Source organism: Herpailurus yagouaroundi, unplaced genomic scaffold (genome assembly GCF_014898765.1).
Source record: "Herpailurus yagouaroundi ecotype Mexico unplaced genomic scaffold, PumYag 140, whole genome shotgun sequence".
Classification (NCBI taxonomy): domain Eukaryota; kingdom Metazoa; phylum Chordata; class Mammalia; order Carnivora; family Felidae; genus Herpailurus; species Herpailurus yagouaroundi.
This window is the reverse complement of record NW_024412395.1, coordinates 34,477,258-34,496,593: the sequence shown is the minus strand read 5'-3', so window position 1 is coordinate 34,496,593 and position 19,336 is coordinate 34,477,258. Positions and strand designations below refer to the sequence as shown.

Sequence of the window (19,336 nt, the reverse complement as noted above, 5' to 3'; positions counted from 1 at the left end):
GAAATTCTGATCCTGAACTGTTTGGATATCTTCTGTTTTCCAGCTGAATTACAAAGCAAAACATGAAAGTGAGAAATTCAAGTGCAACGTACCAGCAGATGCTCCACAGTTTATCCAACACAGAGTCAATGCCTATAATTTGAGTGACGTAAGTACCAAAGGCACAGAAATCTATCATTGCATGTACCTGCAAAGAGGAGATGTGATGGGTGTTGTAAAAAACCAGATTAGGAGTTCAGCAACTAAACAACTATGGAGATTGTTTCCAGAGTGTGAGTGGAGTTTTAAGGCCTAAATGTTTGGAAGGCTCTTACTTAGCTATCCTTTTTTCATTTCCCACATTCTCTGTTACCATCAGAAACATCCTCTGAATTACGCCCCTGCTAATCTCTAGAGTTTTGTAAGATCTGTCCTATAAATGTTGCATTTCACTTTCTCAAAATGGTTGTCATTATACATTGCCCTTTATACATCAGAGTAGCAGAATCTTTAGAAAGTTCACAGAACGTTAAAAAGAGTATAGGGGAGAAGCTGGATGACAGATTAATGAATAATTATACTATCAGTTTGTAAATATGGTATTTGTAGGTGAAATAAGTCTATATATACAAATTTTCAATCTGTTTCTTTTACTGGATGAATCTGTGTTAGATTCATTCTTACAACATCTCTGCTGAATTTTTTCTGTCCAGAATGTCTATAAGCAAGACTGGGAGAAGAGCAAAGCAAAGAAGTTTGACATCAAAGTGGACGCCATTCCCCTGCTGGCAGCCAAAGCCAACAGCAGGATCGCCAGCGATGTGAGTGTGGCCTGGGCACCTGGGCAGGGCGCCCTCATTGACATTTCCTGATGGGTGGGCTCTGGAATGTGTGATGTCTTTACAGGTGATGTACAAGAAAGACTATGAGAAAAACAAAGGGAAAATGATTGGAGCCCTCAGCATTCATGACGATCCCAAGATGCTGCATTCTTTGAAGACGGCCAAAAACCAGAGTGATGTGAGTGTCTCTGTGAATCTGTCTTGTTTTCAAGATAACATCCCTGTTAACATGCCCAAGGGTGGTAGCATGTAAAAGGATTCCATATCCAGGGGCACCTGGGTGGCTCAGTCAGTTGAGCATCCAACTTAGGCTTGGGTCATGATTCGTGGTTTATAGGTTCAAGCCCTACATTGGGCTCTGTGCTGACAGCTCAGAGCCTGGAGCCTGCTTTCGATTCTGTGTCTACCTCTCTCTCTCTCTCTCTCTCTCTCTCTGTCTCTCTCTCTCTGCCCCTCCCCTGCTCATGCTCTCTCAAAAAATAAATAAACATTTTAAAAATATTAAAAATATTCCATATCCATGGTCTCTGTCATGTTCACAACAAATTGCTGAGGAGAAATTTTGGAAGTAGAATTATTTCCCAGATTCTTATACCTTTCAATTTAAGGAGGGAAATTACTGATTTATACTTGATGTCCATTACACTGTGAAAAATATATGCTTTAATATTTAATAGAATATTGATTTTAATTCTCAAAACTTTTCGGAAAACATCAGTAGATATTTTCATATTTTCTCCTGATTAAAAAATAACCTTTAAAATGATGGTTTTAAAACTGTCTATATATTGGAAGAAAATCATGTATCACAGATAAAAATCTTACTATTGTTGTTTGTTAACTTTAGTAATTAGTATTGGCATAGGTTCAAGAAAAATACTCCATTGATTCTAGACCACCTTGGGAATCTGATAGAAGTCTTGGATCATTCTTCTAGATAGATGAACTTTTTCTTCATGCCTTCTGTCTGAATTTCAGAGAATTTATGAATTCCCTAAGGCTTCCCTATGGTCCAAGTCTCATCTTTTGATTAAAATTCTTACTGCAGAGAAGAAAATATCTATTACAAATTGCAGTGTATACTGCTTAAAAAATGTTTAGAGAATTCCTTTAGAGTAAGAATTTCAAAATAGCTTGCAAATATTATTTTTCATAATTAAATAGAAGGATGTTTGTATCATTTACTTTCATTTCAACCATGTGTTCATATAATGATCTATATATACCTTCTTTAATTCATTTCGCATTTGCTGTATAGTTGTATAACACTTTAAAACATCATATTCAGTAATTTTCTCTAATAACTTCACACTGAATTATGTCAGTATACAGTGCTCACATACATAATACTGCGCTTTTCACTAGATCCTTATCTCTTCTCAACTCAAAAGTTTATAGCTGCCTGTTAACAGCACATGTATCTTTATCTTTTGTTCTTCACCTTATCACAGAACCCATTAGAACACTAAGCACAAAGTAAGTGTTCATAAAATACGTGGTAATTGACATCGGCAACCAAAAGAGATAGCCAATGATGAATCATTCTCACAGAATATCCAGGCTAAATGCTAGGCTGCAGATACAGAATGTGCATAGCTTTTAAAGAGAATCTTTTAAAGCCATTTGGACCTTTGACAGCATTTTATAGACGCAGATATGTGTGAACTGGTATGAGCATGAACAAAAGAGTCAAGACAATTTAGTCAAAAACACTTCCCCACTCTAATCCTGTTGTGACATTGCTTTATCAGTTTTTCAGTGTTCATGCATACTGTCAGAAAATTTCCATATTTTATTTTTATAAACCAAAGTCTAGGTTTTATAATTAAGTGATAAGTTTATTCAGTAAAAGTAACTGCCCACAAAGTATTTAGAAAGAAGATCATATTCCCTAAGAAAGCTAAAAGATCAGATCATTTGCAAAAGGAATTTCTACAGAAGACTTATAAGGCATATTTATACTTACTAGCCTAGGTCACTGTCTTTAATGCTTATGTGATTATGGGGAGATATAATGGGTTTAGAATTTTCCTAGAGGCACTGGGTCAGAATTTTTCTCTTAAGGTAATTGGTGAATGGACATGATAAAGCTGGGGCTTTGACCTAATTAGCACCCTAACATTCCAGAAAACCAGCCAATGAAAGCGCCTTCTGAGGCCCAGTCAAGGCATTTGGTTTATGAGAACACTGTAATAAGTGCCAAGGTTACTTTAATGGCTCAGTTTCACAAACTTTTCTCCTCTGAGGTCTTATTACTGCTGCAATATGAAGCTTCTTTTAAATTGTTACCAAAATTAAGCTTGGTATGAAAAACATTTGGGATTCTCAGTGGAGCTTATCTACTGTCAGAAGCATAGTCAGGTTGAAAAATCAGTAACCATTTAAAGATGATGTTAGAAAAGCCAAGCAGTCAAATGTACAGCACTATTCATGAAGTAGTTATTTTATATAATCGGAAGTATGAAATGATTGTCATAGAATTCTCATCAATTAAAAAATACTTCCTTATTCGAAAACAATTCAAAGTTGAGATGGCTTTGGTAAAAATAATTCTTGTTAAAAGTCCTTGAAAACCCCTGTTTTAAAATAAAGTAATACCTGGTTGAAGCAGAAGCTGTGGGCTCCTAATGTCTGACATTGCTCTTTGAGCTAAAAAGAGATTTGAGAAAATCTGTCCATGTATGATTTTTTTTTTGGGGGGGGGAAGCATTCAGTAATGTGTAACATATGAACAAATTATAGGAAAAAATAAGTACTCAGATGTTTGAATGTGTTTCTCTAACTCGTGTTTGTTGTTTATGAGCGATTTCTGTGCTTTTCTGGAAATCCATTGAAGATTTGCAGTAATAAATGGAAATTTCCTATTCACAGCGTGAATATCGTAAAGACTATGAGAAGTCAAAAACCATCTACACTGCACCTCTTGATATGCTCCAAGTCACTCAAGCTAAGAAATCTCAGGAAATTGCCAGTGATGTGGACTATAAGCACATCTTACACAATTACAGCTACCCGCCCGATAGCATCAACGTGGATCTTGCCAAGAAGGCTTATGCACTACAGAGTGATGTGAGTAATCAGTTTTTCTCTATTCCCTCTTTCTAAGGTAGAAACTGAAATAATCTTTAACTGGAATCATGTTTTTGACAATTCTCAGAAGTGTCTGCATTGTCTTCTGTATGTAGCAAGTATGTGATGGGAAGATGACCTTTGTGGTTCTATGAGACCATGCCCTTCAGAGTTAGAGAGACGTGACTCTAGCATGAACCCATCACTATATCCCTTTCTTGTAAAACTAGAATAAAAGAATTGTTTTGAGAATTTGAATTCATGCTAAATACCTAGCTTAGTGTCAGGCCCTGGTGAAGTCTCAGTAAACATTCACTGTTATCATCACCATTGTCACAAAGATCTCCTTCATTATTACCAACAATTTTTTTTTTTTTTTACCAGACGTTTATTTTTTATTTATTTTTTTTTAATTTATATATGAAATTTATTGTCAAATTGGTTTCCATACAACACCCAGTGCTCATCCCAAAAGGTGCCCTCCTCAATACCCATCACCCACCCTCTCCTCCCTCCCACCCCCCATCAACCCTCAGTTTGCTCTCAGTTCTCAACAGTCTCTTATGCTTTGGCTCTCTCCCACTCTAACCTCTTTTTTTTTTCTTCCTTCCCCTCCCCCATGGGTTCCTGTTGAGTTTCTCAGGATCCACATAAGAGTGAAACCATATGGTATCTGTCTTTCTCTGTATGGCTTATTTCACTTAGCATCACACTCTCCAGTTCCATCCACGTTGCTACAAAAGGCCATATTTCATTTTTTCTCATTGCCACGTAGTATTCCATAGTGTATATAAACCACAATTTCTTTATCCATTCATCAGTTGATGGACATTTAGGCTCTTTCCATAATTTGGCTATTGTTGAGAGTGCTGCTATGAACATTGGGGTACAAGTGCCCCTATGCATCAGTACTCCTGTGTCCCTTGGATAAATTCCTAGCAAATAACCCAGTGAAGAAATGGGCAGAAAACATGAATAGACACTTCTCTAAAGAAGACATCCGGATGGCCAACAGGCACATGAAAAGATGTTCAGCGTCGCTCCTTATCAGGGAAATACAAATCAATACCAACAATTTTTTTTATATAGGTAGCTATCTTGTCTACTTTTTGTTTCTTTGAGCTGGACTACTCTATAGACCTCATACATGTAGAGTCACTTGGTATTTGTCTTTTTGTTACTGGCTTAATTCTCTTAATGTCATGTCCTCAACATTCATTCATGTTGCAGCATGTGTCAGAATTTCCTTCCTTCTTGAGGCTGAATAATATTCCATTATATGTATATACCAAGTTTTGTTTATCCATTTATCTTCCAGTGGACATTTGGTTTGCTTCCAACTTTTGGCTACTGCGAATAATGGTTCTATGAATGTAGGTGACAAATATTTATTTGAGACTCTGCTCTCAATTCTTTTGAGTATTCATTCAGAAATGGAGTTGCTAGGTCACATGGTAATTCTATTTTTAATTTTTTGAGGAACCACTCTACTATTTTTTACAGCAACTGTACAATTTGAAATTCCCATTACTAACAATCTTACTTTATGCATTATTAGCTTATTTAGCTCTTTAATTTTGCTATGTTTCTTTCTCCTAAGTAGATTGTAAGCCTCTCAAAGGCAGGAAACAAATAGTTTCTTGATTTTTTTTTTATTCCAATTAAAAAGGCCCACACTAAACAGCAATTTGAATTTTGTATCTAGAATGTGAGTTTTAGGTACCTCCTATAGCCAGACAATAAGAGTGGCCTATTATTTTAATAACATCGTGTAACTGTCCCCAAAATAGGAGTAATTCCAAATGATAATGACCTTCCATAAACAAATTAATGAGTGTGACTATTTTAATGTGCATTGTTAATCAGTGCAGAAACACTCCTAAACTAACCATTACATATGAAGGGCAAAGTGTGCAAACACATATTGCAAATTAACTACTATCAAATCTTATCTAATTAGAAAATGAGCGAAATTATCCATCTTCAATGTGGCCTTCAGCCCTAATTTGACTTAGAGTTCTAGCGAGCAAACATTTCACATTTGATTATCTAAATATAACAATTTTATTTCTTCTTTGAAATACAGCTTGCAGGGTAGCATTTGTCCAGTTTGGAACTTGAGTTCCATAAACGTCCCTTCACTTGGAAATAAGGATCAAATGGAATATATGCCAGCTAGAAGAGCAGTGATAACCTAAGGGCTGTTAAAATCTCTCACGAAGGAAATTTTTTAAATAACCTTAATGTACAGAGGAAGAAGCTTTTCAGAAATCCTAAAAACATCCTTTTGGGTAAAATGTTAATGGTTTTATGAGTAAGGATGATGCTGAGCAAAGAACAGTAACCTTTTTCTTGGTGTTGTAGGTTGAATACAAAGCCGACTACAACAGCTGGATGAAAGGCTGTGGCTGGGTACCTTTTGGGTCCTTGGAAATGGAAAAGGCAAAGAGAGCTTCAGACATCCTGAATGAGGTAAAGCCGTCCTATGTGCTACAGAGAGAGAGTTGGGAACGTGCTATGTTAAAGCCCCCAAAACCACGCAAGCACCTTCTTTACTGCTTCATTCTCTAGTAATTGTTGCTGAGATTAAAAAAAAAACAATGTACCACATGCATGAATTATCCAGGTAGATAAGCATACCCCTTTATGTCACCAGAATCATTTATGTTAACCATTCATGATAAAAATATTTTTAAACAACTTTATCAAGGTATGATTTGCGTACCATAAAATTCACCTATTTGAAGTGCACACCTTGACAAGTTTTAATAAGTTCGTATAGTTGCACAGTCATCACCATAATTGAATTTTAAAATGCTTGTAGTATACCAAAGTTTCCTTGAAAAATTCCTGCTTCCATCTTCAACACCAGGCAACCATAGATTTGCCTTCTGTCTCTATAGTTTTGCTTTTCTAGAAATTTCTTTTGTATTAGACTTTTTTTCACTTAGCACCATGTTTTTGCATGGGTCTGCAATATTTTCTGTATTATTGAGTAGTATTCCTTTGTATAGCTATATTGCATTTTGGTTGTCTAACAGTGGAACATTCCCATTGCTGTCAGGCAAATGCATCATCAGGGAGGGTAGCCTACATAAAGAAGGAATGGAGGTGCTGAGTGAGGGTTTTCTTCCCACTCAAGTTTCTGTTCTGTGCTTTTGCTTGCTTTTGGTGAACAACATTTTATCAGGTTTTTTCAAAAAAGTTCTAGGTTGGTAGTTTTCAGAAGTCTGAAGCTGGGTGGTGCTACTTTGTACACAGAAGTGAGATGTATAATATGCACAATTGAAGACAACCGGGAGACTAGATGGAGAAGAATATAGGAATGTAGCTAGAAGTTGCCAGCTTCCGATGAGAACACCTTCCAACGTCGTCTCTCCTATGGCTCCTCAGCACTTTAGTGACAACCTGTGTACTAAGCACACGGGGGCTGCAGAACAAAAGTCCTCCCTCTCCTACAGGAACCACTCACTGTTACCCTAATTCCTCTGTTCCTTCTCCCTCAGCCAGAGAGTTTCTTTACTTCTCTACCTCGGTTGGAGTGACAGGAACTTGAGAACTTGTTAGTGACAGGCAAAGACAATCCAGATTTCCTTGTGTGCTTTTCTGGTAATCCTTTAGAAAACTTTGTGGTGTTTCTGGGTTCTGTTTAGCTGAGAGTACCCTTTTTCATTTCATTTTTCATTTCATAAGCAAGAAACAAAGTCTGGTTCCTGAAAGTTGTATTGGGCTGTACCGCCCCAGACAATCCAAAATTAAGCCAATTTTTAAAACACTGGCTTTTGTATTGTATTCATCTTTTCCCCCAAGCCAACCAAGAATCTGTTTACATTTTAAAATCAGGAAAAATCCTCGTCTCTCCAAAATAAATTTCAAGGATTTTTTATATATTAGCCTTCAGTGAGAGTAAAATTATTTTTTCTTTTTTAAATTCACCAAACAGAAAAAATACCGCCAACATCCAGACACTCTCAAGTTTACCTCGATTGAAGATGCTCCGATTATAGTACAGTCTAAAATCAACCAGGCTCAGAGAAGTGATGTAAGTATTAATCCTATCTCTATTTTAATAAATATTAATTAATACAAGTACATTTGTATTCCTACTATACTGATTACCTGTAGTTATTATGCAGTCTGAAGAGACTCAGTTTTGTGAGCAACTGTAATTCTCCCAGCCTTTCATTAATAAAGCATACCTAATTCATATCTTTAGAGTATTATGTATACTGGGTTCACTGTCCTTTCAGCCATTTAACATTGCCGTCCAAGGAGAAGGTAAGAGGGACTTCTCTTGACGACAAAAAACACTACAAACCTATTTCTAGAAAAGACCAGGAAAATGAATATAGGCAATACATCTTATGGAAGAGTCACATTGTAAGTCAGAGCTAAGACAAACATCATATAAACTACCCCTAAGTCCCATCGGTAACCCACAGATATAATATAGATGGTTTGTGTATCCTACCCAGTTAGCCTCTTCTGTGCTGACCAAAGTGTCTGCAGGTTAACATTTTTATCAGGTCACCTCCCTGGGCTAACTTCCATGAGGTGCCCCTAACAAAATCCAGAGGTTCCTCGGGCATACCTAAGGACCTTTGCCAGGGCCGAACAGGCACCAAGATAGGGGACCCTGTACATTGCATATGAGACTTTGAAGGCCTACAGATCTTTGTGGGTGAATGTGGGGGTGACACAGGGAATGTCTTTCATAAAAAGCAACTCTGTGCGACATGATCACTCTGAAGTTATTTTCCTGTGTCATTTAACCCCTCTTCCCTACTTTGTTTGTTTATGCACTTTTTCCCTCTTTCAGGTTGCCTACAAAGCCAAAGGAGAAGAAATGCTTCACAAATACAGTCTGCCAGCAGACCTGCCCCAGTTCATCCAGGCTAAAGTTAATGCCTACAATATCAGTGAGGTGTGCACATGAGCTCAGCTGCTGATTGCATGTGAAGCCCTCTCTAAATGTGGCCTGAGCTGTATTCAGATGACTTTTTTTCTTTCAGAGTATGTACAAAACAGACTTGAAAGATTTGAGCAAGAAGGGATATGACCTGAGATCAGACGCGATTCCCATCAAAGCTGCCAAAGCTGCCAGGCAGGCGGCGAGTGATGTAAGTCGAGCCGGTGGTCACCTGTGTGTAACTAGAAAGTGTGGGCAGGGTGGACTTGTTATCCCCAAGTCACCACGTCTGTTGTCCCTAATTGGAAGCGAGGCCTTCTTAAAACGATTGAGAAGGGGAAATTCCCTAAATAGACTTGAGTTTTCCTGGGGGTTAGGATTTGTAGAATCTTTACTGGCCAGTTCTCATCAAACACCCTAAGTTAAAGGTCTCATCCATATTGCTACACAGATTCACGTTATTTCTCTCGTGGAAATAAGTCACTCACTGTTTAAATCCTTATAGCCTCCTGGTAGTAAGATTTTATCTCAAAACTTGCTTAATTTATATGAATTCCCTCTTTGCCTTACTTCTTTTTACTTCATTGCTTCCAGAGATGGATGAATTGGCCCCAAGTTTCACAGTAATCATTAGGCTCATGAAAGTTAGGAATTTTGTTAGTCTTTGTTTCTTTTCCTCATCTTACTTTCACCCAGCTGTGAACTAGTTACTTTCCTCTTTGAGAGTTAAATCAAATTGACTCAAGCCCCTATCATTTGACCTAGAGTTGATGGGGTACCCTCCCCCTCAGCTTGCTGCAGATATTCTGAGGTTTATTGTCTTTTCATAACTCCAGCTCCTGGCTTGCACGTGATGATTTTGCTCTGGCTCACCTGGACTCCCCTACTCTAGATTCACTTCTCTTTCTGGTCTGCATGATCCAGAGATGGAACACAGTCCCCTGTTTTGGATTCCCCTTAAGTCCCAAGCGCAACCTCACCGATTGTTTGAAATGAAGTTGACTTTGCACCAATGTAAATAAGTTACAATTGAATAATAAATATCTGTATCCTAAAAGCCCTGCCATCCAAAATTTCTTACCCACCCCCTTTCTCTGTGGGTACTCCTCCAGCTACTCCCCACCCCGACACATACACACAATCCTTCCTTCACGTCTCTGCTTCTCAGTTTCCCATGCTTCTTCCCAGATCTCCCCAAGCAAGTTCACTTCTTCTCACCTTCTTATTCAGAGCTGATTCGTGTTTACATACAACTGGTTCTGGATCTCTCTTTGGATACCCAAAGACTCATTAAAATTCTACTGCTACTATAATTCTATCTTGTCACTGACGTGAATTATGGTTAACACCCCCATCCCAACCTCTCTTGGGTGGCAGAAGTAGCTATAGACAATCAAATGGGCTCGATATAACATTTTAATTTTACCAGGCTACATTTCAAACTGTATACAAATGAATATCTAATTGTTTGATTATTGAAGTAATTTCTGGGGAGCTCCATTGCTTTAAATCATGGTCTCATTGTTCAGTAAAATCTTCATAACTACATTTTAAAATATGCCCACTTTTGTTTCCAATAGGTTCAGTACAAAAAAGATTATGAAAAAGCCAAAGGGAAAATGGTTGGCTTCCAAAGTCTCCAAGATGATCCTAAACTGGTTCACTATATGAATGTGGCCAAGATGCAGTCAGACCGGGAGTATAAAAAAGACTATGAGAAGACAAAGACGAAATACAACACGCCCCATGATATGTTCAACGTTGTGGCAGCTAAGAAGGCTCAGGACGTTGCCAGCAATGTCAACTACAAGCATTCTCTCCATCATTACACCTACCTGCCTGACGCCATGGACCTGGAGTTGTCTAAAAACATGATGCACATACAGAGCGATGTAAGTGACACTCCACCAGACAGTCCCCCTCTGAGGTCAGAACCTGTGTGAGATCCTACCACTCGGGGCACTTACTCCTCTTCTTTCCCATTGCTGTAGAACGCCTACAAGGAAGACTACAACACCTGGATGAAAGGCATAGGCTGGATACCTATTGGCAGTCTGGATGTAGAAAAAGTTAAGAAGGCGGGTGATGCCCTGAACGAAAAGAAGTACAGACAACATCCAGACACCCTCAAATTTACGAGCATTGTAGACTCCCCAGTTATGGTCCAGGCAAAACAGAACACAAAACAAATCAGTGATGTAAGTACAATGAAAGAAAGGGGGCAAAGAACAGAGGGAGGCTTTAACAAAATAAACAGCCGCTCAATTTTTTTATTCTTCTGAGCCAATAAGTTTCCTTTTACTTAATTTAAAAATTAAAATTAAAATTCTTTTTAGTTTGGGCATTAATATTTTCATTTTCTTCTATCTTGCTATTTACTTTCCTTTTTAAAACCTCCTTTTTAGCTTCCTTTGAAATACTGCTATTGGATAAATTTGTCATGATGACCAAGTTCTGTAGTACTACACATGTGTGCCTGTGTACACATACACACAAAACTTAAGCTTAAGTCCCAGACACTTTGGCAAATATATCATATTCAATTCTATATTAAGTTGCTTATATTTGCTTTTCATATGTAAAATACTAACACAAGGAAGTAACTCACATGGATATATGATTTTGCATCTCAGAATTCATCATATATAAATATTATAGAGACTTTCAAAACCTTAGGTCTTAGAGATTAGTATATTGTTTGTCTGCCTGTCCATGAACAATGTATATGATCTGGCTAAAGTGAGATCCAAAGGAAAGTTAGATAGAAGAATTAAAGGGATATCAAAAGCATTAATTTATTCATTGAATGAATGTTTTTGAATACCTTCCCTGTGCCAGGTACTGTATTATATGTTGAGGGTATAAAGATGACATAGACAAAGATTAGTGAGATATAGGATATGACAAAGATATAAGATAGGAGTATAAAATGGCATGGACAAAACCAGAGCATTGTCCTACTGAGAGGTGAATGCTACAGGAGAGGTATGTGCCAAATAAATGTAAGGGAAGAGGTAACTGCCTGCCAAGGCTTCCCTGGCAAATAAGGGAAGGGTGCATTCTTGGCAAAAGAAAAAAACAGAATGACCATCAAGAGGTAATGAGTGGAAGGACAATGAAGGGTTTGGGATTGTTATTTCATCATTGAGGGTCTTGTGTCCTAATTTATACTCTGGACATTGTGGGGTGGGTAATGGGAGGTATTGAAGATCTTAATCCTTGGAGTTGTATTATCAGACTTGTGTTCTAAAAGATAGCTCTGACAAGTGCTGAGATTGCATTGTTGAGGGGAGAGATTGGAGGTAAGGAGGTGGATTAAAAGCTCTGACAGAAATCTAAAAGAAGGCTCATTTGGGCTTCAACTAAAGCAGTAGCAATGGGAAAGGAGATGTGGGGAAGGTAGAACTGATGAGATTCTGTGAATGCTGTGAAAGCTTAGCTATGGTTTCTACAGGCAGTGAGGAAGTAAAGATAGCTCTTGGATTTCTGGAATGAATTATTTAGTATTTGAAGGTTCAAATAGATATCAGCCACTTTAGACTTTATTTATGATAAATGCATACCGGTTTATATGTGATGTTGTACATAGACGTGCCTAGGGATTTATAGGATTAATGACAGTCGAGATTGGTAATCTACTTGTGATTTCAGTTGGGTTTTAGTTTTAGAAATTAAGCAATTTCTTTTCTATTACCAAGAGGAGGATACAAGTTCTATACCATGCACTTAGATGTCTTTCAGACATCTGTAAAAGGATAAAGTACGGTAAATATGAAATGGTAAACCTTTTGAGTACACTGGGTTTATGTATAAGTGCCTTCATATACTGAAGAAATTACTATGTGGTTTTACTGCTGCAATTATAATTGGAAAGTTTTTAGCAGAAGTGAAAGACTCATTCTAACTGCCATTTTCTAAGACCTTAAGAAATTTTAATGCCACTAGCAAACACTGGATGTTTCTGGCTTGGGTGAATCCCGTTTATTCATAATAGGATTTCACATTTGAACTTATTTTCTATTCATCTCAGTCAAAGATTCCTGTTTTCTATTTTTCTCTCTATTTTAATACACAAAGCTTTGGGATCTTTCTAAAGACAAAATGTTTGAGTTTTTTAAAAATAGGAAAATACCTTTCATGATTTTGAACAATAGGAATCATGGTGGACTGTGCTAAGTGTGCAATTAAAGCCTTTTCCGTTTTTGTGCTATCTTTAATGCATTTTATTTTTGTGATTATGTGTTGCAGATCTTATACAAAGCTAAAGGAGAAGATGTGAAGCATAAATACACTATGAGTCCTGATCTTCCTCAGTTTCTCCAGGCCAAGTGCAACGCTTACAATATAAGTGATGTAAGTAGGGTTTTTGATGGTGTGTGAAATCCAGACATGATGGTAAAATAATAGAATTTTAGAGTAGAATGGGGCCTTGATAATTATTTAGGTCAATTTCCTACACACCCCGTATGAAGCCTATCTCCTGATGATGGCTCTCTGCCTCTTGAGTCAGCCTTTTCCAGGGCAAGAAAACTCACAAGGATATACCATTTTCCCTTATGTGGAGCCCAACATCTGTTCCTCTAAAACTTCAACTTATTTTTCCTAGTTTTGCAAATAGAGAAAGTTATTATCCTGCAGAAACATAGGAATAAATGAAATCCTTTTATTACAATAATACTGAAGTTTCTAAAGCTAACCACTTGGTCTTCCCTTGACCTTCCTTTCATAAGACTAGACAACTTCATTTTCTGCAGTTGGTCCTCACATACCATGGTTTCCAGAATCTTTATTCTAGATCCACTCCAGTTTCTCAGTATTCTGCTTCAGTATGTAGCCAAACCAGGTTTGGGTGAGTAATTGGTGCAGAGTCCTATAATTTCATGCTACACAAAGTGTGATATTTTGCTAACGTGACTTCCTAAAACAGAATATGCGAGATTCCTTTACTGTATAGCTGGGAAAGAATGAAACAATCCCAGCAACTGAGGAATCACTTTAGCTGATTAATACACAGCATGCTGACATCCTTTTTCCTTTTATATCCCAGGTCTGTTATAAACGGGACTGGCATGATTTAATAGCCAAGGGCAACAATGTGCTGGGTGACGCTATTCCCATCACTGCAGCCAAAGCATCCAGAAACATTGCCAGCGATGTGAGTAAAAATTTTAGGTGAAATGTGGGTGATTGCCTTTTTAAACGGTAATCAAATGTGTGCTTGTCTAAATGATAAAACAGTATGTTGAATTAATGACATTCAAATTCTCCACAAAATACTGTTTTGAAAACCTGTCACTTTTTCAACATTCTGTGATTCTTTTCAGTTGACCCCACTTGGTAGAGCTGTCATAAATCTGAAAGCCACTTTCTCCCCGATTCATAGCCCAAATTACCTTTACTGACACATTACCCTGACAGCCCACATTTATTTTCAGTGAGAACACCCTAACTGACACTAACACATTAAATCCAGATGACTGCCTGCATTATAATTGTATTAAGAAGATTGCAAAGATGTTATATAAAATGTAAAGATCTTATAAACCAACTGGTTAAAAGACCCATTTTTCTAGAATATAATTTTGGCTTATGTAAATTGATGCCCATTTCATCTGTAATAGGAAAAGTATACACTTACATTTCTTCCCGTCATTGAAACTCAAAAATTTCAACAAGCAAGCATGCCTTGTAGACTTCACTGTCACATACTATTTTGGAGGCTACAATCACTGTTTAGGAAAAGAGGAGAAAGAAACCACCCATGTGTACAGACCACTTGGGAGCTAGCGGTGTAAGAATTCTACAACATTCCTTGTAGGGATGCCACTGAAAATGTGTTCGTCAAAGATTTGCACACTGTTATGAAATAAATTTCTAGTTTAAGGACAAAGTGAAAGTCTAAAGTACGACATTATCTTTTTTATTTTTTTATTTTTATTTTTATTTTTTTTAGAGCTTGCACAGAGCTTTGTCTAACATGCCTAGAAATGAAATGTCTTGATAATCCGATTGCCTGCTAAACTCTTGTTTATAAATCAGTGCATATGTGACAAGAGTAGGGTATCTGCAGAGTTTAGGTGGATTTGCATTCTCTTACCTAAAAATTGAGGTTTTGACCTGTTATATACAGTATGACTCAATCTACATCCCGTCGCCAGTTCCAGCAGTGAGATACCATGGGCTGCAGAGCTTTTGTAGTTAGGTCTTTACTGATGGGGAAAGCTCACAGCCATTCCTGCCCTTACTGCAGTTCTTTAATTCCTCTGCAGCTGCTTCAGCAGTGAGCTTGGAAAGTAGCTGCTGAGAAATGGGTGGGGAAGGCCCAGCTCCCTGCCCAAGCATCTAAATTGATGCCACCTAGAAAGAAGAGGGTTTTTATTTTATTTGGTCAGCCTGAGACAACAAAATAATGTTTTCCACCCCCACCCCAAGAAAAACTGAGTGTGAACTTGCACATGGAATCCTTTAGAGTTTCTTCTGCATCTGTTGCATACATATCACTTGGCCAATGGGAACAGCAAATGGAAGATTTTCTTAATTTCTAATATTCTGTGATGTATGATAACATTCTATGATGGTGATAATATATTGGCTTGGGAAAATTCACATCCCTAGGAAACCAAGAGGTATTGGCCTTATACTTCAAATGTGTCTTGTTTATACTAAGCATGAAAATTCAACTGGCTTTACGTAAAGTTCTATATGCAAATGCATTTGTAGGATTTATAGCAAAGAAAGAAACAGGGCTTGAATTTATCATGCTACCCACTTGTAACCCAGCAGTATTGGATATAAATGTTTTCAGTCTGAACTTTCTGGAGGCAAATGGGGGTGGGTGGGTATGGTTTGCACTTCTTGTACAATCTTCCAGGAAGTCACAATGTTCTAAGTGCCTTTGTGTATGAATATACTTGCTATACCTATCAATGCCTAGGACTTTGCTAACCAAATTTTGCCTTTGCAGTATAAATACAAGGAAGCTTATGAGAAGTCAAAGGGAAAGCATGTGGGTTTTAGAAGTCTCCAGGATGATCCCAAGCTGGTCCATTATATGAACGTGGCAAAGTTGCAGTCAGATCGTGAATACAAGAAGAACTATGAGAACACCAAAACCAGCTACCATACCCCTGGGGACATGGTTAGTATTACTGCTGCAAAGATGGCCCAGGATGTTGTCACCAACGTCAACTACAAACAGCCGATACATCATTACACATACCTACCCGATGCCATGAGTCTTGAGCATACCAGGAATGTGAATCAAATTCAGAGTGATGTAAGTATGTATAACATAACAGACCCAGAAATGTTGATGCTTGAGGGACAATCATTTCCTCCCATTTTAGTTGACTTCACAATACAGTGATATTTGAAAAGTGCATTTTTCGGGGCACCTGGATGGCTCAGTCAGCTAAGTGTCCAACTCTTTATTTTGGCTCAGGTCATGATCCATAGTCATGAAATTGAGCCCCAAGTCCAGTTTGGCATGGTGCCTGCTTGGGATTCTCTCTCTCTCTCTGTCTCAAAAGAAAAAATATATATATAATAAACAATCATTATTGAAAGACTAACAAATGCATGGTAGACAAGCTATGTTTTTGCTGGCTTTCTGTGCTCCTATTGAAGTCATTGACATTGTCTTTATTATGGATCAAAGGTAAAACTTATTCCACTAAGTATATAAACCACCTTGGTTCTCAACAAGAGGAAATGGTTGCTGCTTAAGTGCTGATATTCTTTATTCTTCTGATCCCAGAAAAGTTTTTTTTCTTTTTTTAACTAAAAATTGCACTCTCATGCATGTTAATCTATGTAATGAGTCATCTAAAATGAACCAGGAAGGCTTTGTGATTGCAGCATGATTCATGGAGAGCTGCATGGGGAGGGTGTTTAATATTCAGGGCATTTCCTTCTGCAGGAACCAGATTTCTGTAAGAATCATCCTCTGTAAGGGAAGATACGGTATTCATTTATAGTTGCTCAATAAAGGTGTCTCTCCCCAGCTGAGATCAGGAATAGCCTAGGTGGGCAGTATGGGTGAAATTCAAAGTGGTGGGGTTTTCAGTGAAATCAAAAAGAAAGCCCAATTTATTGTTGAAAGATAAATTTTTTTTTTAGTATTACCCATGGAAATATGTGGCCTAGATTCTCTCTGCACTGTATAATGCACTCTAACAACAGACTGCTTTTTCTTATTACCAAATTCTGGGTAAGAAGCTCAGTGGCAGACATAGTGAAAAGCTTCTTTATAGACATGAGCGTGCTGAAGGTGTTGCTATTCATTTACTTTGTATGGAATTGAAGGTTTCAGAGACATCTTTTGAGTATTCTGTTGGATATCTCCTCATATGAGATTACTCTTTTACAGAATGTATATAAAGACGAGTATAACAACTTCTTCAAAGGCATTGGATGGATCCCTATTGGTTCTCTAGAGGTTGAGAAGGTCAGGAAAGCAGGTGATGCTTTAAATGAGAGGAAGTATCGACAGCACCCAGATACCATCAAGTTCACAAGTGTGCCTGATTCCATGGGCATGGTTTTGGCTCAGAAGAACACAAAGCAGCTAAGCGATGTAAGTAGTTTCCCTTCAAAAGGGTTTGTCCATGAATAACACCCACTCCACCATCCTTCTTTAATCCAACACTTGAAGGTGCATCTGTGTTAGCATATCAACTGCTTTCAGGGTAGAATAGGAAGGTTTCATTTTTGAAGCAACTTAGAACTTGAACATAAAGAGAACAGGGAAGGGAGAAGGAGGATTTTCCAAAGTTGCTTTATTTTCCAAATATAGAGAATATGTACTATTTATAAGCAGACCCCTATCATTATACACATGAAATGAAATGAAATGATTACTCTTATCATCTGTGATTCCATCTGAATGGTAAACCAAGCTATTTATTGCTCTGAGTTGCAACCGTTCTACCTGGCTACACGGGGAGAAGGAGCAATGTCCTAATCCTCTTGCATAAGAGCTCTGTGTTCTGAAAAGCAATCCCGAGAGAGGCCTCTGGGGAGGAGGTAAGCAGTTTACTTTCAGAGTCAGCTGAGTCTCATTTCTGAGCCCAGGTCTATCTGGACCCTTGCTATCTCTACCCTTGGTAGAGCCTAATCACAATATTTGGTGCTTCATCTCATTTGATAATTTCAAGTTCTGTTAAAATACCTCCACCAGAAAGAGAAGAGTAAGTAAAAAGCAAAGATGTGTATTCTTAGCCCCAGATATTAGAAGGTGGGGAATGCTTTGCTTGGCTCAGATCTGAGGATTATCTGTGGATTTTCTCAGGCCAGTCTCTGCTTTCACATTACCATGGGTATTTTGAGATTAATTCTTTTTTAGTGGCAATAAACGTGTAAATTCTTTTGATTTCTTTTGTACCGAGTGAGAGACTCACTGTGTTTTTCCAGTGAGCTAGGAGAACTGCACACTCACTAATTGTCTTCCCCATCCCAATAAATGCCATCAACATCTACCCAGTTACTCAAGCCAGAAACCTGGATGTTATTACTGATGTCTCCCTGTGTGATCCCTCCATCAATGCATCTGCTGAGCTAGCCTCCTAAATCTCTCCCAGCGTCCTATGGAGCACTTTTCTGTCTTCCAGCTGCCCACAGTCCTAGTTTGGGCTTCCATATCTCTCATGGACACCTGCATGGTATCTGGACTCCCTGTCTGGGGTCACCCATGACCACCAGAAGAGCTATCTTAAAATATAAATCACATCCCTCTTACACTTTAAACGTCTTAGTAACTGCTCCTTGAACATCTAAACTTGTTACCTTGGCTGAAAAGGCCCTCAGTTCTGTGGCCACGTTCCCCATCCTGTTGAAGTCTGCCAGACTCCCTCAGCACACTCTAGCCCTGTGACACAGGCTGCCTTCAGTCCCTTACTCTGGCCATGCCCTTTCCAGACTTGAGAGCTCTGCTTTGGCCTGGACTCCTCCCCTTTCTTTGTCTGGGCATAAATGTCACCTGCTTAGAGAGCCTTTGCTGACCATCCTTGTTTCTTTCCTAAAGTTATTCTATTTATAACACATCATACACTCTAGCTCTTAAAGTTTACATTTTTATTCTCTGTCTCCTCTACTGCACTATAACCTTCAAGAAGACATGTCTGCCTTTTTCAACAATTTACACGCAGAAACCTATCCCCCTACCTAGCCCATAGTGCTGTCCAGTAAATATTGGTGGAATAAGCAAATGGATAGGTCTGCTAACATCCTGCCATTTGATAGTACAGGTATTTGACTTGCATATGGCAAAACATGAATGATAACCTTCCTTTTTAAAGGAGTGTGTGCTTCTCTCAACAATAGCCAAATTATGGAAAGAGCCTAAGTGTCCATCAACTGATGAATGGATAAAGAAATTGTGGTTTACACTCAGATATCACCTGACGCCAGTCAGAGTGGCCAAAATGAACAAATCAGGAGACTATAGATGCTGGAGAGGATGTGGAGAAACGGGAACCCTCTTGCACTGTTGGTGGGAATGCAAATTGGTGCAGCCGCTCTGGAAAGCAGTGTGGAGGTT

The 19,336-nt window shown here is 38.2% G+C and overlaps 1 protein-coding gene across 31 annotated transcripts in view; it reads left to right on the top strand.

Moving 5' to 3' along the window:
* The window catches only part of NEB (nebulin), a 215,745-nt gene that overhangs the window by 35,707 nt on the left and 160,702 nt on the right, over window positions 1–19,336 (top strand). For 30 of the 31 annotated variants that reach the window (XM_040475065.1, XM_040475070.1, XM_040475063.1 and 27 more), the window contains 14 exons: window positions 44–148; window positions 693–800; window positions 886–999; window positions 3,693–3,890; window positions 6,255–6,362; window positions 7,834–7,932; window positions 8,710–8,814; window positions 8,903–9,010; window positions 10,380–10,691; window positions 10,791–10,997; window positions 13,048–13,152; window positions 13,847–13,954; window positions 15,764–16,075; window positions 17,168–17,374. In XM_040475065.1, coding sequence (XP_040330999.1) covers window positions 44–148; window positions 693–800; window positions 886–999; window positions 3,693–3,890; window positions 6,255–6,362; window positions 7,834–7,932; window positions 8,710–8,814; window positions 8,903–9,010; window positions 10,380–10,691; window positions 10,791–10,997; window positions 13,048–13,152; window positions 13,847–13,954; window positions 15,764–16,075; window positions 17,168–17,374 — 2,196 coding nt within the window. The remainder of the gene's footprint in view (window positions 1–43; window positions 149–692; window positions 801–885; window positions 1,000–3,692; window positions 3,891–6,254; window positions 6,363–7,833; window positions 7,933–8,709; window positions 8,815–8,902; window positions 9,011–10,379; window positions 10,692–10,790; window positions 10,998–13,047; window positions 13,153–13,846; window positions 13,955–15,763; window positions 16,076–17,167; window positions 17,375–19,336) is intronic. The other variant, XM_040475064.1, reaches the window with a different exon arrangement.